At 42.5% G+C, this 27039-nt stretch overlaps 1 protein-coding gene across 1 annotated transcript in view; it reads left to right on the top strand.

Annotated features, from left to right (window-relative positions):
* GRIK1 (glutamate ionotropic receptor kainate type subunit 1) overlaps positions 1–27039 on the top strand; it is a 209684-nt gene that overhangs the window by 56663 nt on the left and 125982 nt on the right. Inside the window, exons 5-6 of the mRNA XM_040422093.1 lie at positions 679–732; positions 17914–18087. Of these exons, the coding sequence (XP_040278027.1) occupies positions 679–732; positions 17914–18087 (228 nt within the window). The remainder of the gene's footprint in view (positions 1–678; positions 733–17913; positions 18088–27039) is intronic.

The raw sequence follows: 27039 nt of genomic DNA, 5'->3' as shown, positions 1-27039 counted from the left end.
ATCATGACTTGGGAAAAATTCTGAATATTCAAAAAAACGAATATATAGCAATATAGCGAATATTCGAAAAAAATCGAATATAGAGCAATTTAGCTAATAGACGCTGGTCCGAATAAGGCCTTGCTCTGGCGGTGGTCCACCGAAGTATTGCAGAGGTGCCGGATAGAGAGGGAAGGGAAAGTTGGACTGGGGGTTATGATTGTTATGGAGTAAAATGCTATTTTCTTCAGTGCCTATACAAGGGATGGCCAACCTGAGGCTCTCCAGCTGTTGCAAAACTACAACTCCCAGCATGCCCAGCCTACCTACAGCTATCAGCTTACAGCAGGGCATGGTGGGAGTTGTAGTTTTACAACAGCTGGAGAGCCTCAGGTTGGCCATGCCTGGCCTATACACTATTGTAATTGTACTTTGACAAACATGTAATAAAAACGATCTGATTTTTTTTAAAAAAAAGATGGACATACCCTTTAAATTTAGTTTGCCTTCCCTGCACTCCACAGTCTGTATGTGCAGCTGATCCTCCCACCTGTCAGTGTACTGGGAGAGGTCTTATCCAAACTCCTTTAATGCGATTCTCTAATAGTTTTTTGTGTAGAGGAAATCTTTCTAGTCTTGCACTTCTGGAGCAGTTGGAGACTTGCCCTTGTTCTCAATGACTCTTTTCTTTTTTGGCAGATCCTCTCCATGGGAATGATGACTGAATATTACCATTACTTCTTTACAACAATGGTAAGACCCTCAGCCTAGCAAGATTTGCTGCAACGTCTTCACAGATACATAGGAAGACGTATCATTTATATCATGTGTCTTGACATTTTATCTCTTGGTTGAGCTTGATAGACTTATATCTTTATTCAAGTACTATTAGGGAGGGTTAACATCACGTTTTACTCCTCCGTTTGACGTATACGTTAAAAAAAAAAAAAATGGATACAAAAACGCAGCCCAACACGTTCTTGTATCCTGCACAGTCCGGTAAAAAAAAAGTGTTTTTTTTTGTTTGTTTTTTACAATGAAACTCTATGTTGAACAGATGCCACTGTATGGCATCAGTCTGAGGCATCCGTTTAAGATGTACGTTTTTTTATATACGTTAAACGGATGGAAAAAACGTTATGTGAACACAGCCCAACAGTATGGTTTCTACACTGTAGCAGCCTGTGCCTGTTATGATCATTGTATGTTTATTAGAGATGAGCAAATTTTTCAAAAATTCGATTCGCCGGTTTGCCAATTTTTTTTTTTATAGAAAAATTCAGTTCAATCCGAATAAATTTGCAGCGAATTACGTTAAAAAACAGCTATTTCCTGTCTGCAGAGAGCCTGTATAGTGGTGTAGAACACTGTGCCCTGCAGTAACACGCATAGGGAGTCTGCTGTGGAAGTGAAACAATATTGTGAGTCAGTATGAAATGCAGATGACAGGCATCGCACTTAGAATCACTGCACACTTCACTTATTTGGGCAGTCATGGGGCCAAAACTGACCAAATAACTCAAGTGTGAACTCAGCCTCACAGGTCAATGTTAGCGTCATCAGCTGATTCCACATAGATGTCTACAGACCCTGTTCTATTAAACTCTTATACAAGTAGAGCCCCCCCCGACAGAGTGGAGAGGGTGTCAGCTGATTATTTGCCCTTCCTCTGATCTGTCAGAACAATAACCCCCTAAAAACAGATCCTGTCTGTGGAGCATCCGCCTTCACTCGGTCAGCATTTGGTCAGTAATCCATCAGTATCGCTAAAGCCAAAAAAAAAACAGGAGTGGATCCAAAACAGAGATGACAAGTGAATGGAATAGTAGCATGTTTTCTGTGTTTTGTACCCACTCCTGCTTTTGGATACCAAATCACAAGGCAATTTTTGGCGGGAGAAAAAACTATGTTTATTTAACAAACAGGATATTAACACACATAAAATGCAACACAGAAAGGGCAAAACTACAAGATTTAAAAGACAAACTGGAAAAACAAAGTGCTTCATCAACAAGAATGGATTGACAAACTGTATCGGGGTGACCACGATGGTAATGCATACGGATCAAGAAATGTATGGGGCTATGGCTGATACCTGGAGGACAGTCCAGCAGACAAGCCGACTCCAGCTCATTCCTACAGTGCAGGCTACACAATCACAGCTGGAAGGTAACTGGTCGGTACAGGCAACACCCGATAATCTTCATAAATAAGCCTTAGTATCTGCAGGTCTCACAGCCGCTGTAACAGAACGGTAAGAAGCGGTATAACATGAAGTAAGCACTGCAGGGATCATGTCTAAGACATGTAAGACGTCCGGGGGTCCCGAACATAGTGGACAAGGTCCGAGATGAGAGTCATCCATGTGTTCAATACTGGATGTTATTGATGGCCAGCTCCGTGATGAAACCCAGCACTCGGATTTGGTAGTCCTTACTGAGGAACTTCACAATGCGGTGATGCCACAAATGCCGTCACCTTGACGAGCTGGGTTGCTGATAAGTGGATTCTAAAGTGTCTGAAGAACTGCGAGTAAAGACATTGGAATAAATTGTTCACTTCCTCCAACGTGACCTCGTCCTTTGATTTATGAATATTATTCCATAAAGTCTTGAAGTCCTCTGCGTGGATGGCATAACAAATGTCCATGCGAGGTTCGACTGGCACAGAGAAAACAAGCTCAGTGGGTGACACTGATCCAGACACGTCATACCCGGTCCGCATCACTGCTAGCCAAACAACAGTCAAAGTTTCTTTGGAACCACATCCCTATGATAGCTGTGAGCGTATCAGAGCCATTATACAGGAAGAGCTGAAGTGAAGTAAATGTCTCTGGTAACACCTCCAATAGATCGTCCTCTGTGTACGTCCCGCAGAACCAACTTGTCCACACAATCCAGTCCTCTGTGCTTGCCTTGGTGAGTGGAGGCTTTGAAGAAATCTGTATGAGCACAGCCAGTGGATCTCTGTCCTTTCCTTTGAGTCCAGGTAAACAGGAAAATGTGGCTTTTATGTTCAGCTCTGAGGCCACTTCAATGGCAAGACCCTTCTGCTACTCGGCAGCTTTGTGGGCAGTCAGGTGCTTGGAATACTCTTTCAGTCTGGTGTATGAGAAATTATACATCGGTGTCACGCTGTACAGAGTCCATTGTTTTTGAAGGAGCAAAGCAGCCTGTGTGGGATCAAGAGTTTCCTCCAAGGGGGTGCACTGCGGGATTTTTCTTTTAGACAAACTTCGCAATGCAGACCGTCGACGTGCAGAGGTCAAGCTTCCAGGAGGATACCATGAGCTGTGAAAATGACTGCTCATTCGTTCCGATGACCTACTTCTGGCGGTTAACACCCCATCGGTTGGTGTTTGCATATCCTTGCGATAAATGATGTTCCTGTTCACTAACTGTAAACAGAGATATTGACAGACAAATGTATCAAACTCTGCTGCCATCTTTGTAGGTGCCACGTCTCCAGTCCCCTGACCAGCCAGATTTACCAGCATCTGTTCCAGGACATGAAGCAGTGGAATGACGTTCATCCCGTAGTCCTGGCGACTGACAAATAACATGGCCTCCTCGAAGGGCCTGAGCAAACAGCAGGTGTAACGCATGATCTGCCACTGGCTGACATCAAAGTACTCCTGTCCGCTTTGATCGTCAAGAAATCGTTGATGGCCTTTCTCTGTTCGTATAGTCGGTCCAACATATGGAGGGTGGAATTCGTCGCATATCAGCCTATGTTGCCGGATGCCCTTCTGCCGCTGCAGCTCAAGGAGGGTGTGCTTTGCGTTGTACGAGTGGCTGAAGTGCATGCACAGTTTCCTGCCCATTTTTAGGATTTCTTGCAAATAGGTGTAAGACTTCAGGAAACGCTTGACAACCAGATTGAACACGTGTGCCATGCAGGGCGCATGGATAAGCCCTCCTTGACACAGCGCCGACACCATGTTCTTCCCGTTGTGGGTCACCATGGTTCCGATTTTGAGTTGTCGCAGAGAAGGCCAGGATTCGATTTCTTGCTGAAGGACATGGAGCAGTTCCTCCCCTGTGTAACTCCGTTCACCCAGGCAAACCAGGTGCAGAACAGCATGAGAGTAATGAGAAGGGTTGCACATGGCTTGCATACACTACAAGCCTCCAACATAATTCTTGGATCTCTACATGAAAATAATGTATTTGGTGTAAATCGCGAGAGGGGCATATTTGGAGACATTGAGTTCACAAGTGACACAGAGCAGCGGAGTTTACTTAGAAATTTTACATTTCAACACTGCGTAATTCAGCCTATACAGCAAAAGGAGGTCTACAGTCACCCATCAATTTTCCCCATACCGCAATAACACATAACACATTTCACAACTACATTATTCGGCCCATACCGCAAAAGGAGGTGTACAATCACCCATAAATTTGTTTTAAAAAAACCTGTGTCACATAAAGAATTTCACCACTGAGGAAGTCGTTCCATACCGCAAAAGGAAGTGTACATTCACTCATACATTTTCAGAAAAAAAATCTGTGTCACATAAAGAATTTCACCACTAAGTACTTCAGTCCATACCTCAAAAGGAGGTGTACAGGTCCTTCTCAAAAAATTAGCATATTGTTATAAAGTTCATTATTTTCTGTAATGTACTGATAAACATTAGACTTTCATATATTTTAGATTCATTACACACAAATGAAGTAGTTCAAGCCTTTTCTTGTTTTAATATTGATGATTTTGGCATACAGCTCATAAAAACCCAAAATTCCTATCTCAAAAAATTAGCATATCATGAAAAGGTTCTCTAAACGAGCTATTAACCTAATCATCTGAATCAACTAATTAACTCTAAACACCTGCAAAAGATTCCTGAGGCTTTTAAAAACTCCCAGCCTGGTTCATTACTCAAAACCGCAATTATGGGTACGACTGCCGACCTGACTGCTGTCCAGAAGGCCATCATTGACACTCTCAAGCAAGAGGGTAAGACACAGAAAGAAATTTCTGAACGAATAGGCTGTTCCCAGAGTGCTGTATCAAGGTACCTCAGTGGGAAGTCTGTGGGAAGGAAAAAGTGTGGCAGAAAACGCTGCACAACGAGAAGAGGTGACCGGACCCTGAGGAAGATTGTGGAAAAGGACCGATCCCAGACCTTGGGGGACCTGTGGAAGCCACCGTGTACAGGCGTGTGCAGGAAATGGGCTACAGGTGCCGCATTCCCCAGGTCAAGCCACTTTTGAACCAGAAACAGCGGCAGAAGCGCCTGACCTGGGCTACAGAGAAGCAGCACTGGACTGTTGCTCAGTGGTCCAAAGTACTTTTTTCGGATGAAAGCAAATTTTGCATGTCATTCGGAAATCAAGGTGCCAGAGTCTGGAGGAAGACTGGGGAGAGGAAAATGCCAAAATGCCTGAAGTCCAGTGTCAAGTACCCACAGTCAGTGATGGTCTGGGGTGCCATGTCAGCTGCTGGTGTTGGTCCACTGTGTTTTATCAAGGGCAGGGTCAATGCAGCTAGCTATCAGGAGATTTTGGAGCTCTTTATGCTTCCATCTGCTGAAAAGCTTTATGGAGATGAAGATTTCATTTTTCAGCACGACCTGGCACCTGCTCACAGTGCCAAAACCACTGGTAAATGGTTTACTGACCATGGTATTACTGTGCTCAATTGGCCTGCCAACTCTCCTGACCTGAACCCCATAGAGAATCTGTGGGATATTGGGAAGAGAAAGTTGAGAGACGCAAGACCCAACACTCTGGATGAGCTTAAGGCCGCTATCGAAGCATCCTGGGCCTCCATAACACCTCAGCAGTGCCACAGGCTGATTGCCTCCATGCCACGCCGCATTGAAGCAGTCATTTCGGATTCCCGACCAAGTATTGAGTGCATAACTGAACTTAATTATTTGAAGGTTGACTTTTTTTGTATTAAAAACACTTTTCTTTTATTGGTCGGATGAAATATGCTAATTTTTTGAGATAGGAATTTTGGGTTTTCATGAGCTGTATGCCAAAATCATCAATATTAAAACAAGAAAAAGCTTGAACAACTTCAGTTGTGTGTAATGAATCTAAAATATATGAAAATCTAATGTTTATCAGTACATTACAGAAAATAATGAACTTTATCACAATATGCTAATTTTTTGAGAAGGACCTGTACATTCACCCATACATTTTCCTAAAAATAAAAGCCAGTGTCACATAAAGAATTTCACCACAAAGTAAGTCCTTCCATACTGCAAAAGGAGGTGTACATTCACCCATACATTTTCCTAAAAAAACAGTGTCACATAAAAAATTTCACCGCATAAAGGGCTTTACCACATTTAACAGCACCGCTGAATGGCAAGTAGGCCCTTAATTGAGAGGGGTCGCACATGGCTTGCATACACTACATGCCTCCAACAAAATTCTTGGATCTCTACATGAAAATAATGTATTTGCTGTAGGGGCATTGCTGGAGACATTGACTTCGCAAGAGATACAGAGCAGCGGAGTTCAGCCACCTCTATTTGCTTCCTGCTGTTTACTGATCCTGAAATAAAATTGGGGCAACTAGCTTCAGCTTCCTCTGATATGTATGCCTACGGATTCCTTTTATTATGGCTTTGCACAGAGCAAGATTGTTACACACAATTCTGATGGAACTCCTGATCTTAAGAAACTGGACTTGGACTCCAAAGCAGACGCTGTCCTGTCATGTGCTGTGGAGATCAAATGCACACGGAGCAGATAAAAACACATGAATGTTTACAACTTAGTGAAGCTGCTTGATGTAATTGTGAATAGATGGTAATGGCAAAGTCTGCTGGTGTGTTGTCATCAGCGTCTTCATTATGTTTACTGCAGGACCCACAACGACATCATTCGGTCCATACCGCAAAAGGAGGTGTACAATCACCCATCAATTTTACCGAAGAAAATATGGTTGAAATAAAAAATTTAACCAATGACAGGATAATGGGATTCGGTTCATACAGAAGAAAGTCTACTATCAGCCATATATTTTCCCCAAAAAATCCCGTAATTTTACCAATACGTAATTCAGTCCATACCGCGAAAGGAGGTGTACAATCACCCATCAATTTTACCAAAGAAAATATGGTTGAAATAAAAAATGTAACCAATGACAGGATAATGGGATTCAGTTCATACAGAAGAAAGTCTACTATCAGCCATACATTTTTCCCAAAAAAGCCAGTTTCACATAAAAAAATTCACCAATATGTAATTCAGTCCATACCACGAAAAGAAGGTGTACAATTCCATCAATTTTACTGAAGAAAATATGGTTAAAATAAAAAATGTAACTAATGACAGGATACTATCAGCCATAAATTTTCCCCCAAAAAGCCTGTAATTTCACCAATACGTAATTCGGTCTATATCGCGAAAAGTGCTTCACCACATATAACTGCACCGCTGAACGGCAATTAGGCCCTAATTTCTTTCTATTGTTACACAAAAAAGGCTTTTCAACAGATAAGTGCAACGATGAAAGGCGAATATATTTGTATTTCGCCAGTTATACACAGCAAACAGAGCTTTAGAATATATCACTGCACCGCTAAACGGCAAATAGGCCCTAATTTTTTTATATTGTTACACAAAAGGCTTTTCAACAGATAAGTGCAACTATGAACGGCGAATATATTTGTATTTCGCAAGTAATATACAGTAAACTGGGCTGTAAAATATCTCACTGCACCGATGAGTGGCAAAGATATTTTTCCTTTTTACACTAATACACGCAAAAAAGGCCTTTAAAACAGATGACTGCACCGCTGAGCGGCAAATAATTACTTTTGCCACTAATACACAACAAAAAGGGCTGTAATTTTCGCACTTTACTACACAATAAGCTCTTTTTTCCCACTAATACAAGCCAAAAAATGCTTTAGAACATATAACTGCACCGCACTAGGGCAAGTAAAACGTAGAAATATTTCCTTGTAATAACCCCTGTTAATGCCTGTATCAAACAGCACTTGCACTCCAATAACAAGAACAGTTTGCTGGAATTACAGAGCTGTATAATGGCAGTCAGTGCAGCAAGGTGTAATCGGATTGTTCCTATTACTCAGGCTGTCACCTCCCCGACTGAACCCTGTTCTATATAAATGCTGGGGAATGATTCCTCCCTATCCTTTCCCTACACCTTGAATAATCTTTCCCTGCACTTGTAAATAGTTTTTTTTTGTCAGCACAATGAAGTTTTTTCTATCACTGTCCCTAGCGCCTGCTGAGGTCTCTCCCTGCACTAAGTACACTGGTAAATAGCAGAATCCAAGATGGATGCCGCTGTTTATAGGGCTGTGACATCACAGGGCTGGCTGCTGATTGGCTGCATGCATGTCAGTCTGGGTGATCCCGCCTTCCCAGAGTTCCTTTCTCCATGTCCTCACATGTGCAGCAGCCATTTTAGGAAAAATGCGATTCGTTACCACGAAGCGTGAGGAAATTCGCATTTGGTGCGAATCAAATTTTTTCTAAAATTCGGATCGAACTCCACTTCGTCAGCTTCAATTCGCTCATCTCTAATATTTGTTAAAGGGTTGATCACATGTCCTTCTCTATGAGGCAGTATTGAAAGCCATACAGAAAGCCATTCATCTAAATGGCTGCCATATACTACTACTGTAGGCCCAGGGTGCTGGGTGATGGACCAATGGCATGAATGGCCTGGCAATTTTGTTCTGTATGGGGATGCCTCTGATGGAGCCTATGGCTCTATTCACACTTCCGTAATAATGGGTCTGTATCCGTTCCGCAAATTGAGGAACGGGTGTGGACCCATTCATTCTCTATGGGGACGGAATGGATGCGGACAGCACACAGTGTGCTGTCCGCATCCGCATTTCCGGAGCGCGCCGCCGATCTTCCAGTTCGCGGCTCCGGAAAAAAATAGAACATGTCCTATTCTTGTCCGCAATTGCGGACAAGAATGGTCATTTCTATGGGGGTGTCAGCCGGGTGTATTGCGGATCCGCAATGCACTACAGACGTAAGTGAATTGCAAAATAACCATGGAGCCCCAGTTATGGGTCTTCAACACAGTGAAAGCCAAATACCCCTCAAAGGAAGGAAAACCGAGCAAAGGGGTCACTAGATCCACCATATTAAGTGGTTCTTATGTCAATATCAAGCTCTTTTACAAGGCTTAAAGGGATTCTGTCACCAAGTTTTAGGCTATAGAGATGCGGACATGCACGGCTAGATCTCCGCTAGCATGTCCGCAATATACCGGTCCTATAGGGCTGTGTGCTTTTATTTTCTTTAAAAAAGGATTTTAGAGATATGTAAATTAGTCTTGTAGGTGCCCAAGGGGCTGTACGAACCTTCCTGGTGCCCAGCCACGCCCGCCTGTGAAGGAGCCCAGCACCGCCTATGTCCTCCGAATCTCCTCCTTTCGTCACCGTTAGATTGCCGTAATCTCGCGATGCGCGAGCTCGCGCATGCGCAGTGCCGGTATAGTGTTCCTTCCCTGTGCTGGCATCAGCCTCAGGGAAGGAACTGCGCATGCGCGAGCTCGCGCATCGCGAGATTACGGCTATCCATCGATGATGAAAGGAGGAGATTCGTAGGACATAGGCGGTGCTGAGCTCCTTCACAGGCGGGCGTGGCTGGGCACCAGGAAGGTTCGTACAGCCCCTTGGTCACCTACAAGACTAATTTACATATCTCTAAAATCCTTTTTTAAAGAAAATAAAAGCACACAGCCCTATAGGACCGGTATATTGCGGACATACTAGCGGTGATCTAGCCGTGCATGTCCGCAGCTCTATAACCTAAAACTTGGTGACAGAATCCCTTTAAGGATGTGACCTAAGCCAGTTATCCATCCACAGACAGCTGTTTCAGAGTGTTACACACACACAAGTTCTCAAAGTCACAGAAAGGAAGATGAGAAGAGATAAAGCTTCTAGCCAGACCAGACCCACATTCTCTTCACATTTAATGAAAGTAGACAAATGGCTGCTCTTTTCCCTCATTGGCGCCTTCATGCAACTTTGCACAACGTTTTGTAGAAAATGCCTAAATGTCAAATATAGCACAGGGCAGGAACTACAGAATGCTATGCATGCTTTACACCTAGATTCTCTGAGCTAGGGATAGGGATATTGGTCTAACAAGAGTTGAAAAAATGCTAGTGAGAAAGAGGATGACCGCCCAAATGAGTGATGGCAATAATTGAGTCCCTTTTTAGGTTGGGTCTTTTCTTAATAAATTCATCTCCATTATTATTATTATTTTGTTGCTTCCTTGAAGGGGTTCTCCAGGACTAAAAACTTTTTCTCAAATGCCCACATCTTGTCTCTCTAAATGGAAGATTAGGGATGAGCAAACCCGAACTTTACACGTCCGCGTTCGGTGTTCGGGGCGGCGGAGGAATTCCGTTATGGATTCCATTATAACGGAATATAACTGAATTCTATGATGAAGTGCAAAACGGAAGCCTTTAAGAGGCATTCCGTTTTGATCCATCATAATAGAAGTCTATGGCCAAGCATAACGGATCCGTCTGGTTTCCGTTTCGCAGAACTTTATTTTTCGTCCTGCATATCGGAAACCAGGCAAATCCATTATGCTTGGCCATAGACTTCTGCTCTCCACTGCTCCAGTCCCTGGTGCTGGCTCCCACAGGCAGGGCCGGCGCCACCTGTAAGGCGACCTAGGCAGCTGCCTAGGGCGCAATTTAGCAGGGGGCGCCGGAACCATGCGGTTTAAAAAAAAAAACATTGGTTAAGTGGCTGGCGGAGCCCCTCATGCTGCGATGCCGCTCTAGTAAGCAGGGCCGGCGCTTCCATAGAGTCCTTAGGGGCCCCCCGCAACTAACTATAGGCAGGACACGTGTCACACGGAGATGAGCGCTTCCCTTGTGGAAGCGCTCATCTCCAGTCATCTGTATCGCCGTCCTCAGGACAGCGATACAGATGGCTGTGCAGCAGAGCAGGGGAGGGAGAGGTGTGTCCCTTCCCCTTCCTCTGATAGGCTGCAGGCACTAGGCCTATCGCACTGCCTGAGCCCTGAGCAGTACAGCGCGGGACACAGGCCAGAAGAGGCCTGTATCGCATCGCTGACATGGCGGTAAGAATAAGTGTTTTTTTTATTTTTTTGGTCAATACTGGTGGCTACTGGGCTGGCACATGATGGGGGGCTCTGGCTACTGGCACATGATCAGGGGGCCTATGGCTACTGGGACATGATAGGGGGGCCCTATGGCTACTGGCACATGATAGGGGGGCCATATGGCTACTGGCACATGATAGGGGGGGCCCTATGGATACTGGCACATGATAGGGGTGGCCCTATGGGTACTGGCACATGATAGGGGGGGTCTATGGCTACTGGCACATGTTGATGGGGGGCTCAGGCTACTGGCACATGATGGGGAGGCTCTGGCCACTGGCACATGATATAGGGGGGCTCTGGCTACTGGCACATGATATAGGGGGGCTCTGGCTACTGGCACATGATATAGGGGGGCTCTGGCTACTGGCACATGAAATAGGGGGTCTCTGGCTACTGGCACATGATATAGGGGGGTCTGGCTACTGGCACATGATATGGGGGGGCTCTTGTTACTAACACATGATGGTGGGGGGCTCTTATTACTGGCACATGATTGGGGGGCATCTATGAGGGCACATTTTACTGGCACATTATTGGGGGACATCTATGGGGGCACTTATTACTGGCACATTGGGGGCACTTCTTGCTGGCACATTATTGGTGGGCACTATAGGGGCATCTACTGAGGCCACAAAGAACGGCTATTTTATATGGGGGCTCTGTATAGGGGCATTTTATACTGGGACACGTTATGGTGGGTACTATGGGGAAGGTGGGAGAGGAGTACTATGGGGTCATCTACGGGGGCACTGAGAAGGGGTATTTTTTACTTACAAATTATGGGGGACACTGAGGGCATCTACTGGGGCACTATATATGGGGCATTTTATACTGGTACATTATGGGGGGCACTAGGAGGGAGGGGGGAGAGGAGCACTATGGGGGCATTTACTGGGGGCACTATATAGGGGTATTTTATACTGGCACATTATGGGGGCACTATGGGGACATTAGCTCAACTGGGCGCATTACAAGGGGGTATTTTTTGCACTGTCACATTATAGGGAGAATTATTTCTACTGGGGGGGAATTATGGTGGACTTTATTACTCCCCCATGGTATGACTCCCTAGTAGCAGCACCAGCCTCCCCCTGCTCTGCTATCCCTCTGCCCCTTCTCCAAATCCTTATTATGAAATCTTTCTCATTAGCATAAAACACATCAGCTCCACCGAGCCCCCGGCCAAAGTGTGGAAGCGGCGTCCGAGATCCCCAAGGGCCGAGCCAAATTAATTGTAAGTTTTCATGTGAAATATGTTTATGTTATACACATATAGCCTACACTGTGCCACACAATATACAGTTTCTTCTGTAAAAGTCATCAAGTGTCATGGGGGAAGGGGGGGGGGTGGCTTATTGTTTTTCGCCCCAGGCTTGTTTCTTTAGCTATGGCTTAAGTTATTCTCCACCATTCTTAATAGGGGGCTTTTTTTTGCAACATATAACTCTCTTTTAATTTAAATGCTGAGAAACAGGTGGAGCATATGTGATGTCATGATATGGGCAGATCATCTGATAAGGGGGGGGGTGGCAATTTTTATCTTGCCTGGGGCGGCAAAAATCCTTGCACCGGCCCTGCCCACAGGTTCACGTTCCACTCCCAGACTGTTTACATCTGGCAGTGCATGGACCGTTTTACTGCTGAAGCAGTTATTGGCTGCAGTGGAGCATGTGACCATGCCCACGCACCGTCAGATATAAACAGTTCAGGGACTGGAACATGGACATGGGGGAGCAGGTAAGTACACAGGACCACAGCAGTGGAGAGCAGGTAAGTATAACTCTTATGTTTACAAAAGTAGGCTGTGGGTATTAGAGAACCAAATGTATTTATTCCTGGAGAACCTCTTTAACAATGGCTTATTATTATATGAATTACTTTTTAATTAAATATAATTCAATCATTGAAGAGGAACCAAGACAGGATTAAATGAGGACCACCCTTTATGCCCCATACAGCAAAAGATCAGGGCCCCAAACTCCTATTATGTTCATAAAGGCTATGGACACCTTCAGGGCAATTTTTTTATAATTGCATTTTACTTATTTTTGGCTAAAAATCTTTTTTCAGTAGGTCTTTATTAAACACCTTCAGACATTTTTGAGACACAGGGGTTAAGAATCAGTCTGTTTGCAGAGTATCTGTTCTGTCTCATCAGCTCACAGCTCATGTGAAGCTTTATCTCTTATTTCAATATTCTTATCAGTTCCATAAGAGTGTATCTATAATGAATGTATATGAGGTCAGGAGATTAGATATAAGGCTTCAGATGAGCTGACAGGACTGAGAAGTGATACTCTGCAAACAGACTGATTTTTAACCCCTGTATCTCAAAAACAGCAGAAAATGAGTACAATTCGATAATAAAAACAAATTTGCCCAGAAGGTGTTCATAGCCTTAAAGCTTCCTTCTTGTATTCTATTGTGCACATTTGTGGGCTCTTGAGAATGGCTGTGCTCTGGAAGGCCTGTGAATGTATACACTTATGTAACATAAAGGGCACCACGTTTGGGACTAGGTTTGCCCATTTTGCCTATTAAATATGGCCCTTTCATTTTATAAGTGAAATTTCCTACAGAAACTGATGAGTAGCGGGTAGGTGGCATGTGACCTCCGGGATGGAAGATCCAGGAACTGAACTATTCAAATTATAATATAGAAGATTAGTGAAATGTCTTCCTTTATAACTACCATCTCAGAATAGCTGTTTATTACCATTGTGACATTTGATTATATTAAGCGTGAAATTTTAGTTTGGGCTCACAGTGGTGACTCGTGAATCGAATTGTCACTATAATTATTGGAGCATTTTTTATTTGCTATGATATTATTTCATTTTGTATACACTTCCAGTAAAAAGGAAAGGAGTCCATGCATAGATTGAGGTCTCCTCTGGGATGAAAGCAGGGAACTTTAATTCAATTCATTTTCTCATCCCAGAGGTCAAGGAATAGCTTTGAGCTCCTGCACTGTATTAGTAGCCAACGATTCCGCTCTTTCTGTTTCTAATCAAAAACAAATCCTGATACGCAAGAAATTTCTAAATTATTTGTTATTTTTAGATAGGAAAAAAATATTTTTCATTAGATCTCAGCTCACAGCCCAATCCGACCCACAGTGTTAATAAGACCTCAGCTCATAACCCCAATCAGACCCACAGTGTTAATAAGACCCTTAATCAGACCTCAGATCAGACCCCCAATGTTAATAAGACCCCAATAAGACCTCAGATCAGACCCACAATCAGACCTCAGCTCAGACTCTAATGTGAATGACCCCAAATAAAACCTCAGATTAGAGCCCCAATATAAATAAGACCCCCCATTCAGGCCCCAGGTGAGGCCCCCATGCCTCAGAGCAAATAAAAAAAAAAAATTAAAAAACACGCCAAGGGCTCCCAGGATCCAGCTCTCTCTCTTCTTCCTGCCGTATGCTGTGCTGTGAACCGACACGTCACAGAGCGCCCTCACGTTGTGCACAGTCACAGCACATCCGACGGAAGAGGACCAGGAAGCGGTGAGTACAGAGTACGGGGAACGCTGCATTCGCCGCTTCCTGGTCCTCCGGTACTAATGAACGCGCTCATTAGTATTCACCCCATAAGACGCAGTGACATTTTCCCCCTAATGCGTCTTATGACGCGAAAAATACAGTAATGCATTTCTACCTATACGTAAAATTAGAAATACATGGCTGCTTTCTTCCAGAGACAGCACCACACCTGTTCATGGGTTGAGTATGGAATTGCATCTCAGCTCTATTGAAGTAAATGGATCTGAGATGCAATACCACACCCAACCTGTGAACAGGTGAGGAGCTGTTTGTAGTCAGTAATAGTTTGAATCTAACCAGTCTCCAATAGTGTTAGAAATTTGGGGCCACTTTCCTCTGGAAAAGCTGGGTTATAACCAATATGACTGCCCCTACAGCTCCCCGCAGTGGGCATTGTCAAGCTTACCCAGAATTTGTAGGGCGGGAATGTATCACTGTATTTCTAGCCAGATTTGTGGTTCAGGGGTTATTACCTTATGCTGCCCCCTGGAGATCACCTAGGGAAGTGACCATGATGGGTGACCATGTAATACATAGTGGTTACAGAGTGAGAGCTGCTCTTCAGCTGTCTATGCTGGTGTTTCAAACAGGAGGGATTTTTTTTCTGTGACATCTATATGCTCTGATGTGGCGTTTGGATGAACATGGGTGGAGGTGGTTCTGAGCAGGCAGTAAAAAAGTTGTCACATGAAAATTATTCAGCATTTTTCAATGCAAAAATGTATTATAGCCGCTGAGTTATTCAATAAAATCTATCTGTATAGCGCCACCTGCTGCTTGTTGCTCAACTTATCTCTTTAGCCACCTCAGTAACATTGCGGTGAGGTGGTTGCACATGCTTAGTTACATTCTTCACTTCAACTCGCGCCAGCCATATCGACTGTTGGACAGAATGGACATGACCCCTGAGAATGAGCACACCTACTAAGCTGCAGCAGAAAGGATACACACCATGAGCTATGATAGGGAGAGCTGAAGCAGAAAGAACAAGCCCCCTGAGCTGTCATAGGAAGAAAGCTGAAGCAGAAAGGACATGTCCTCTGAGAAAGGACACGCTCCCTGAGCTGCCAGCCTGAAGAAAATGTATCACAGCAATTGAATCAATGAATGGGGGTGCTCTGGATCCACATGCGGTACAGGGCTGGTTCTAGCTTTGTTAGAAAGAGATTGTCATGTACTATATGATGTCTGATTTTCGTTGTTTTCCACTAATATTAGGGTAACCCTTTTATACATTTAATATATATGTTGTCACGTAAACCATTAATTTGCACCCGTCTCATGGATGAAAAATTTTCTGCATATTTTACAGTGCCTAAGTAGCAATCGGAAAATGCAAATGTGATCGCACACTACATCCAGCACTCTGCCCTCCATGCTGGATGAGACATTGGTTTATATTTTGGCCAAAGCATAGTAAGCCACTCACCGCGTCAAGGCTGTCTCATGAGTGGTCCCTAACTCTTGTTCCTACCTGTTCATGGGCCATGACAGCCACATAAAATCCAGGGAATGCAGGTCAGCATGCAAGCCAAGTACACTTTGCTTGTAACCCCGTCCGGTGCCATTACAGCTTTCATCGGATCCAGGGATGCAAGTACCAACATGCATGCTGAACCCACCATATACTTCTCCTGGAGCCAAATGGCTAATGGTAGGTTCTATACAAGCAGACTCAGTTTTATACTGACTTTAAAACCAGCCTCAAGGACAGATTAACTGGTCAGGTGTGCAATGACTCCAAGGAGATCGCCACACCTCCAATATATACTACAAAGAAAAAAATAAGGGGTTGGGTCAGCACAACCTGCCTGTAGGTGCAGATCGCTATGGCGAAATACATATACAAACGGAAAATGCAAATGTGATCGCACACTACATCCAGCACTCTGCCCTCCATGCTGGATGAGACATTGGTTTATATTTTGGCCAAAGCATAGTAAGCCACTCACCGCGTCAAGGCTGTCTCATGAGTGGTCCCTAACTCTTGTTCCTACCTGTTCATGGGCCATGACAGCCACATAAAATCCAGGGAATGCAGGTCAGCATGCAAGCCAAGTACACTTTGCTTGTAACCCCGTCCGGTGCCATTACAGCTTTCATCGGATCCAGGGATGCAAGTACCAACATGCATGCTGAACCCACCATATACTTCTCCTGGAGCCAAATGGCTAATGGTAGGTTCTATACAAGCAGACTCAGTTTTATACTGACTTTAAAACCAGCCTCAAGGACAGATTAACTGGTCAGGTGTGCAATGACTCCAAGGAGATCGCCACACCTCCAATATATACTACAAAGAAAAAAATAAGGGGTTGGGTCAGCACAACCTGCCTGTAGGTGCAGATCGCTATGGCGAAATACATATACAAACGGAAAATGCAAATGTGATCGCACACTACATCCAGCACTCTGCCCTCCATGCTACACCCACCATATACTTCTCCTGGAGCCAAATGGCTAATGGTAGGTTCTATACAAGCAGACTCAGTTTTATACTGACTTTAAAACCAGCCTCAAGGACAGTTGACCAGTTAATCTGTCCTTGAGGCTGGTTTTAAAGTCAGTATAAAACTGAGTCTGCTTGTATAGAACCTACCATTAGCCATTTGGCTCCAGGAGAAGTATATGGTGGGTTCAGCATGCATGTTGGTACTTGCATCCCTGGATCCGATGAAAGCTGTAATGGCACCGGACGGGGTTACAAGCAAAGTGTACTTGGCTTGCATGCTGACCTGCATTCCCTGGATTTTATGTGGCTGTCATGGCCCATGAACAGGTAGGAACAAGAGTTAGGGACCACTCATGAGACAGCCTTGACGCGGTGAGTGGCTTACTATGCTTTGGCCAAAATATAAACCAATGTCTCATCCAGCATGGAGGGCAGAGTGCTGGATGTAGTGTGCGATCACATTTGCATTTTCCGTTTGTATATGTATTTCGCCATAGCGATCTGCACCTACAGGCAGGTTGTGCTGACCCAACCCCTTATTTTTTGCCTAAGTAGCAATGCCACACTATGTTGAAATGTACATATTTCTTAAGAAAGCCTGTTTAATGTACAATTTATAAAACTTTTTTTTACCAGGGGTTTGTTGCCCCTTTTCTAAGATAGAGCAGAGTACTGTTCATCCTGATCTTCGTAGTTCATTAACATCACGCCAGAGCTACTGTGAACTCTTTATATTCAAGTGTCAGGTGTAAATCTCTTTGTAATCTGTGTAATCTTTGCTCGGACTCATGTATAATTTATGTCTTGTCTTGTAGGACCTCTTTGCTCTTGACCTCGAGCCATACAGATACAGTGGAGTTAATATGACTGGATTTCGCCTGCTTAACATTGACAATCCTCAAGTGTCATCTGTGGTTGACAGGTGGTCTATGGAACGCCTTCAAGCACCACCCAAGCCTGAGACCGGTCTTCTAGATGGAATGATGACAGTGAGTAAACATGGAAGGTCTTACCTAGTACTATATCAAGGTCCAGGTTCATATTCTTGTCCAGTATTACATTTTCTAGGCACTTCCTCTACCAAAACCTCTTGGGATTGAGATCGAAACTGACTACTGACCATAAGAGGAATCGTGACAATAGACAGAAGGTTAAATGGGTTGTCACATATGAACAATTTCTTTCTATAGGCCCTATCAAGATAAATGGATGTCAAAGAAGGTCTTCCTCTCTGGATCCCCCTATAGTACATGAGGTTCTTGACTGTTCCCTTCTGCTGAGTCTCTACAGAAGAAGCATCCACCTGTCTGATAATTATCAATATGTTGAACACATATAATAATAGTAATCTTTATTTACAGTGCTTTTAGAAAGTCTTCATATCCTTTCGCTTTTCTTATATTTTGTTATGTTACGTCCTTGTGCTAAAATTAGTGTTGAGCGATTTGGGTTTGGATTGCTCTATCTGAACCCGATTCATTTCAAAACTTTGTTTATAATATGGGCTCCGCTGAGGCTTTCTTCTTCTTCTTCTAGCCACGACTAACACGAGACTTGCATAGTCTCGTGCCTGTGACGTTACAGTTTGGTTCTGTGCATGCATACATTACTGCCTAATTAACAAAGCTGAGTTCAGCTTTGGATTTTGAACCAAACTGTAACGTCTCAGGCACGAGACTAAGCAAGTCTCACGTTACTTGTGGCTAGAAGAAGACCTCAGCAGAGCCCATATATTTTACTGCAGTACGGAGCGCATATTAAAAACGTTTTGAAATGAATCGGGTTCAGATGGAGCAGTCCGAACCCAAATTGCTCAACACTCGCTAAAATCACAAAAAATCTCAAGTTGTTCCCCATCATTCTGCACTCAATATCCCATAATGATAAAGTGAAAACAGAATGTTACAAATCTTTGCTAATTTGTTGAAAAGGAAAAACTAAAATCTTGCATTGACATAAGTATTCAGACCCTTTACTCAGGACTTAGTTGAAGCCCCGTTGGCAGAGATTACAGCCTCCAGTCTTCTTCGATATGATGGCACAAGGTTTGCACACCTGGAAATGGGGATTTTCTGCTATTCTTCTCTACAGATCCTCTGAAGCTCTCTCAGGTTGGATGGGAACCATCAACGGACAGCCATTTTCAGATCTCTACAGAGATTTCGATTGGGTTCAAGTCAGGGCTCTAGTTGGGCCACTCAAGGACATTGACAGAGTTGTCTCTAAATCACTCCTGTGTTGTCTTGGCTGTGTGCTTAGGGTCATTGTCTTGTTGGAAGGTGAACCTTCGGCCCAGGCTGTCCAGAGCACTATGGATCAGGTTTTCATTAAGAATATCTTTGTACTTTGTACCATTCAGCTTTCCCTCAACCTTGATCAGTCTCCCTAACCAGCCTACCTGTCCCAGCTGTTGGAAAACACCCCCACAGCACGATGCTGCCTCCGCCAGGCTTCACTGTAGGGATGGTATTAGGCAGGTGATGAGCAGTGACTGGTTTCCTCCAGACATGATGCTTAGAATTGAGGTGAAAAAGTTCAGTCTTGGTTTCTTCAGAGCAGAAAATCTTGTTTCTCACTATCTAGGAGTCCTTTGGGTGTTTTTTTGCAATCTCCAGATGGGCTTTCATGTGTATTTTACTGAGGAGAGGCTTCTTTGTGACCACTGTGCCCAAGTTGGTGAAGTGCTGCCATGATGGTTGACCTTATGGAAGTTTCTCAGATCTGCATACAGGATCTTTGGAGGTCATCCAGAGTGACAATTAGGTACTTGGTCACTTCTCTTACCAAGGCCACTGTGCTCTTGGGAACTTTGTCCAGTCAGCTGAATTTACTACAGGTGGACTCTAGTCAAGGTGTAGAAACATTTCAGAGATGGTCAAGAGACATGGGAGGCCCCAGAACTAAATTTCAAGTGTCAAAGGGTCTGAACACTTATGTCCTTGTTAAATTTTAGTATATTTTAGTGTATGGGAAATTTTAGTTTTTCTTTTTTAATACATAAAAAAAAAAATCTAAAATGTAGTTATTCATGATGGGGTTTCGAGTGCAGATTGATGGGGAAAACTTTTTTATTTTATTTTACGAGAATGCTGCAACTTAAGAAAATGTGAAAAAAGTTAAAAGGTTAGAAGACTTTCTGAATGATATATATATATATATATATATATATATCACCAACATATTCTGTAACACTTTACGGTAAGAGGGTACAGTACATGTACAGACAATCCGACATTGCATAGGCTACTTTCACATCTGCGCTTTCCCTTTACACTTTTGAGATCCGTCATAGGATCTCAATAGCGGGGGGAAAACGCTTCCGTTTTGTCCCCATTCATTGTCAATGGGGACAAAACTGAACTGAACAAAATGGACTGCTAGTTTTTCTGTCCGTGATGTGGTGCGGAGCAAGACGGATCCGTCACGACTCACAATGTAAGTCAATGGGGACAGATCCATTTTCTCAGACACAATAGAAAACAGATCCGTCCCCCATTGACTTTCAATAGAAATTATGACGGATCCGTCTTGGCTATGTTAAAGATAATACAACCGGATCCGTTTATAACGGATGCAGATGGTTGTATTATCGGTAACGGAAGCGTTTTTGCTGAACTCTGCCGAATCCAGCAAAAACGCTGGTGTGAAAGTAGCCTAACAGTTCAACGAATAGGAGTGAGGGCTCTTCTTACAAGAGTCTACAATCTATGAAGTAGGGGAATGACACAGAAGGTAAAAAAGTGCTTGTTTTGAACAGTGGTTCAGCCATATAGCTTTCAAAATTTAAAACAATCAAGTAAAAAATCTAGAAAACTGCCCCATGTACAAGAATATAATATCTATAATACAGCCTCAATAATCAAGAAAATAATATCTATAATACTGCCTCTATGATCAAGAATATAACTAATAACTACTATAATACTGCCTTCTATGTACAAGAATATATCTATAATACTGCCTCAATGATCATGACTATAGCTAATTACTATAATACTGCCCTCTATGTACAAGAATATAACTACTATAATACTGCCTCCTATGTACAAGAATATAACTACTATAATACTGCTCCTATGTACAATAATATAACTACTATAATACTTCTCCTATGTACTAGAATATAACTACTATAATACTGCCTCCTATGTACACGAATATAACTACTATAATACTGTCTCCTATATACAAGAAAATAAATACTATAATACTTCTCCTATGTACAAGAATATAACTACTATAATACTGCTCCTATGTACAAGAATATAACTACTATAATACTGCTCCTATGTACAAGAATATAACTACTATAATACTGCTCCTATGTACAAGAATATAACTACTATAATACTGCACCTATGTACAGGAATATAACTACTATAATACTGCACCTATGTACAAGAATATAACTACTATAATACTGTCTCCTATGTACAAGAATATAACTACTATAATACTGCTCCTATGTACAAGAATATAACTACTATAATACTGCTCCTATGTACAAGAATATAACTACTATAATACTGCTCCCTATGTACAAGAATATAACTACTATAATACTGCCTCCTATGTACAAGAATATAACTACTATAATACTGTCTCCTATGTACAGGAATATAACTACTATAATACTGCCTCCTATGTACAAGACTATAACTACTATAATACTGCCTCCTATGTACAAGACTATAACTACTATAATACTGCTTCTATGTACAAGAATATAACTACTATAATACTGCCTCCTATGTACAAGAATATAACTACTATAATACTGCTCCTATGTACAAGAATATAACTACTATAATACTGCTCCTATGTACAAGAATATAACTACTATAATACTGCTCCTATGTACAAGAATATAACTACTATAATACTGCTCCTATGTACAAGAATATAACTACTATAATACTGCCTCCTATGTACAAGAATATAACTACTATAATACTGCTCCTATGTACAAGAATATAACTACTATAATACTGCTCCTATGTACAAGAATATAACTACTATAATACTGCACCTATGTATAAGAATATAACTGCTATAATACTGCTCCTATGTACAAGAATATAACTACTATAATACTGCTCCTATGTACAAGAATATAACTACTATAATACTGCTCCTATGTACAAGAATATAACTACTATAATACTGCTCCTATGTACAAGAATATAACTACTATAATACTGCTCCTATGTACAAGAATATAACTACTATAATACCGCCTCCTATGTCCAAGAATATAACTACTATAATACTGCTCCTATGTACAAGAATATAACTACTATAATACTGCTCCTATGTACAAGAATATAACTACTATAATACTGCTCCTATGTACTAGAATATAACTACTATAATACTGCTCCTATGTACTAGAATATAACTACTATAATACTGCTCCTATGTCCAGGAATATAACTACTATAATACCGCTCCTATGTACAAGAATATAACTACTATAATACTGCTCCTATGTACAAGAATATAACTACTATAATACTGCCTCCAATGTACAAGAATATAACTACTATAATACTGTCTCCTATGTACAGGAATATAACTACTATAATACTGCTCCTATGTACAAGAATATAACTACTATAATACTGCTCCTATGTACAAGAATATAACTACTATAATACTGCCTCCTATGTACAAGAATATAACTATTATAATACTGCTCCTATGTACTAGAATATAACTACTATAATACTGCTCCTATGTACTAGAATATAACTACTATAATACTGCTCCTATGTACAATATAATACTGTAATACTGCCCCTGGTAGACAACGGTATATTATAAGGACCGGAATATGAGAAGTTTTTCTTCTGGCATTCTTGGACTCTTTAGCACTTACAGTATGTGTAATTTCATTTCCCATAGTCTCTCACATAAAAGGTTGCTCTGCTTTTCTTTCTTACTTTCAAGTTTTGCTATTTGCATACCCTTGTACCGTCTATATGAGTCTTTCATCTTCCTGTCCCTTCTGTCTTATCACGTTATATATCGTACCTTCATGACTTGAGTTACTTTTAGGCTGTATTAGCGAGATGATGATAAAAGAAAAAATCCCAACTATGCGTAAGCCAGTGCTTCAATTAGAAGCTGCAGTGACATTAAAATTAAGATTGCTGCGCAAGCGTTCTTTCCAGTTTAGGAATTGATTAATAGTCGTATGCATCTGTTGTGCGGTGATGATAATGAGGTCTTAGATTTACACAAAGGCCCCATGTCTCACAGGCCTAATAAACATGCAATTATTAACGGCCTCTGGACCACTAGGAACTGCCACATGTTCATCCAGAACCTGAAAGTGTCATTCCTGTTCTTCTCGCACCTAGCAAAATTAGTTGGATTATATTGATCTTTTTGGATTTTTAGATATATTTGGATTATATTGATTTGGATTTCGAGGGGGCTGGCCACTTTTTGGTTACTGTTGACTGATGTGTTTGTAAGATGATTATATGGCACTTATTAATATAACCTTTCTGCACCGTTTTCTATATTTCATAAGGTATTTCCCCTTTGTTTGCCAAGTCTTTTGTGCTGTCCACACAGAGGTCTTGTCCATAAAATGTCTTCTCATGGAGGGTCATGTGATCAGGCAAATCACCTCCATGTAATGTCTCCTCCATGTAATATCTCCTCAATTCAAAAACACTGCTTTTGAAAAGAGGAGACATCACACGGGGAGATTTGCCTGGTCACATGACCCTACATCAGCGGCCATCTTGAGGATAGGACCTTTATGTGAGGGTATGGCTTATGGCACACAAAGGTTATATTAGTAGGTGCCATATAGTCATCTTCCCTACACATTGGTCACAGGTACCCAGAAAGTGGCCAACCCCTTTAATATATAATTGTACATTTTACTTCCTCGGCCCCAAGTTTATCCACACTGAACTTCATTTGCCGTTCCTCCTCCTAAATCTCCAGCCTCCCCACATCTCTGTGTTCTATATCACAATAATTCCTACAGGAAATAAAAAAATAAGTGAGTCCGATCTCATTGCACCCACAGACTTGAAGTACTGAGCACACAACTAAATCTTAATAAAAGTTCAGTGGTGAACACGTTCAGTCCTGTTATCCTCACTCATGTAATCCCAGCGAATCCCTTTAAAAAATTAACTTAAGCCACTCATAAAATTTCATTTGCAGTACCATATCGCACCACATGGCGTGCTGTTGGGAAATGTGGCCAGTAACAACATAGAGTACAAGCCCTTTATTTTACTCAAAAGTGTCCCCTAGTGGTAGATAGGTGTATTGTATTCATTTAGGCCAGGGATGGCCAACCTGCGGCTCTCCAGCTGTTGTAAAACTACAACTCCCACCATGCCCTGCTGTAGGCAGTCTGGGCATGCTGGGAGTTGTAGTGTTGCAACAGCTGGAGAGCCGCAGGTTGGCCATCCCTGATTTAGGCCATCAATAATAAACTGGCGAGGGTCCGATACCCCACCCCTCTGCCAATCAGCTGTTTTGGAACTACACAGGTCCGTGCACTGTGTATTGGACGGAGCTGCTAAGTGCAGTGAAGCTACCAAGTGAGCAAGAAAACAGCTGAACAGCAGGAAGGAGCGCTTTCATACCCTCACAGATCTAATGTTGATGGCGCGTCCTGAAGAGAGTTCATCAATATCAAAAATCCTGGAAACGGGTCGTACAGTTTTGTTAGAAAGGTCCCCTGGAAATTGAACACAAGGTGTCATATTGAAAATAAGTGTTCCATTCCCTGCAGCGCCACCACAGGAGAAATTAAGCATTACACACTTTCATTGAAGTTGGTGGTCTGTGTGCGTAGTGCAAACACATACTGTACATTTTCAACAACGTCTACGGGTGGATTCACATGACCGTAGTGTTTTGCGGATCCGCAAACTGCGAATCTGCAAATACCAGCCCTTGATTGTTCCACAATTTGCGGACCGCACATGCCGCCACTATCATAGAAAATGCCTATTCTTGTCCGCCACTGCACCATATCCGTGGCAGCTATTGGGTGAGCCTCTACATTTTTTGTTATTTTTTTAAGAATAGGACACGCTCTATCTTTTTTTGTGGGGCCGCGGAACGGAACTACGGATGCGGAAAGCACACGTTGTCCGCATCTTTTGCGGCCCAATTGAAATGAATAAGTCCGCATCTGTTCCGCAATTTTGCGGAACCATTCTTATGGTCGTGTGAATGAGCCCTAAGGCTACTTACTTGCGTTGCTGTTTTCCAGTATTGAGAACCGGCAGAGGATCTCATTACAGGAAAAAAAAAAATAATCCGTTTGGTCCTCCTGCCTTCTGAATGGAAAGAGATCCGTTCAGGATGCATCAGGATGTTTTCCGTTCCGGCAGCATTACATTTTGTGACCGGCTGCAAGCCACGGTTTTGTGTCCAGTCATAAAAAACTGAAAAGAACTGATCCGGCTCTAATAACAATGTAAGTCAATGGTGACGGTTCCGATTTTTTAGGAGCCTATAAGACTGGGTCCATCACCCATTGACTTTGAATGTATTTAGCGATGGATCCGTTTTTTTCCGTTTTGATTTCACACAACCGCATCCTAATGGAACGGATGCATCCTGGTGTGCAAAATCAAAACAGATCTGTTTAATTCCGGTATTGAGATCCTCCGCTGGATCTCAATACCGGAATTAAGAGCGCAAGTGTGAAAGTAGCCTAATAGATAAGGGTTCAGTGACCACCCAATTTTTATATAAATATACTTGATCGCCCTTCAAGCCAAATCTCGGCGGCTGCATGTGACCCCCTATTTCAGTACACACATTGCTCCTATGATGAGGTGCTATAGGTTGCCCCATGAAGTTTCTCCCTGCTCTGTAGGTTTGGATCTACAAATCTAGGGGCGAGTAGGAAAGGTTGATGTTTGACACCGGACATTCTCGACGGCACAAGCCTCATAGTAGTGACACTGGTTGGCAATATGGCATCTATACCACCGCCTGTGCCCACCTTTAGTATTTCTCTGGACTTGTTATTCCCTGTTTGACTTTTTCATCATTCACCGTCCGGTTTAAAAGGTTGAAATGTGTGCAATTATATATTTTTCTGTAGACTCATGTTAACGCTACGGGGAAATATGTAATAATGCTAAAAGCAAACGTAATGGGTAAGAAAACAAGGTAAAAATAGAAATTTGCTGCCTCTAATTCCACCATTCCCATTTTATTGTACGCCAAAGCTCTCCTGTCTAATGAGGCATCATTTCATTATCTCGGCCGCCTCTTCCTATACAAATGTTTCATTGTGAAGAGTTATTGGTATAAATGGGCGATGTATAATAGCTATTACCGCTAGAATAAATGAAAAGAGCAAAGCCACGTCTACCTAAAAACCACCCCAACGTGTTATCTGTGGCTTACACGACTGCTTTCTGTACTTTGTAATTGGCATGGAGAGGAAAAAATGCCATATTGCAAAGGAAAAAAATTACATATTGTGAAAACCATATATGATTTATAAAGTTATTCCAAACCTTTTAATAAAATACAGAATATAAGTGCCTCACGATGTCACGTCCGTGCAGTGAACTAAAGTAGTGCGGATGCGTGCAGACATCCTGTTGTAGTGGTTTAAAGGGAACCTGTCATCAACGTTATGCTAACCTCACTGAGGGCAGCAAAAAAATAGTGACAGAAATGTCACTCATGAGCTAAAAGTAAGTGGTTGCCGAGAACCAGCATCATAATGATTGCAGCCCAGGCCTTGAAAAGAGTCAAATCTACCTGAGAAGAGTCCTGGTTATTCACAATCTCCTGCTCTCTCACCCGTCTGCTGATGGTTGGCAGTTCTCTCCTAGAGAGAAAGGGAGAAAATGAGGTAGAAGACTGTCAGTCATCAGCAGGTGGGCAGGAGAGCAGGAGATCATGAATAACCAGGACTCTTCTCAGGTGGCCGT

Source organism: Bufo bufo, chromosome 3 (assembly GCF_905171765.1).
Source record: "Bufo bufo chromosome 3, aBufBuf1.1, whole genome shotgun sequence".
In the NCBI taxonomy this organism is placed as follows: domain Eukaryota; kingdom Metazoa; phylum Chordata; class Amphibia; order Anura; family Bufonidae; genus Bufo; species Bufo bufo.
This window is presented reverse-complemented; position numbering and strand designations above follow the sequence as displayed.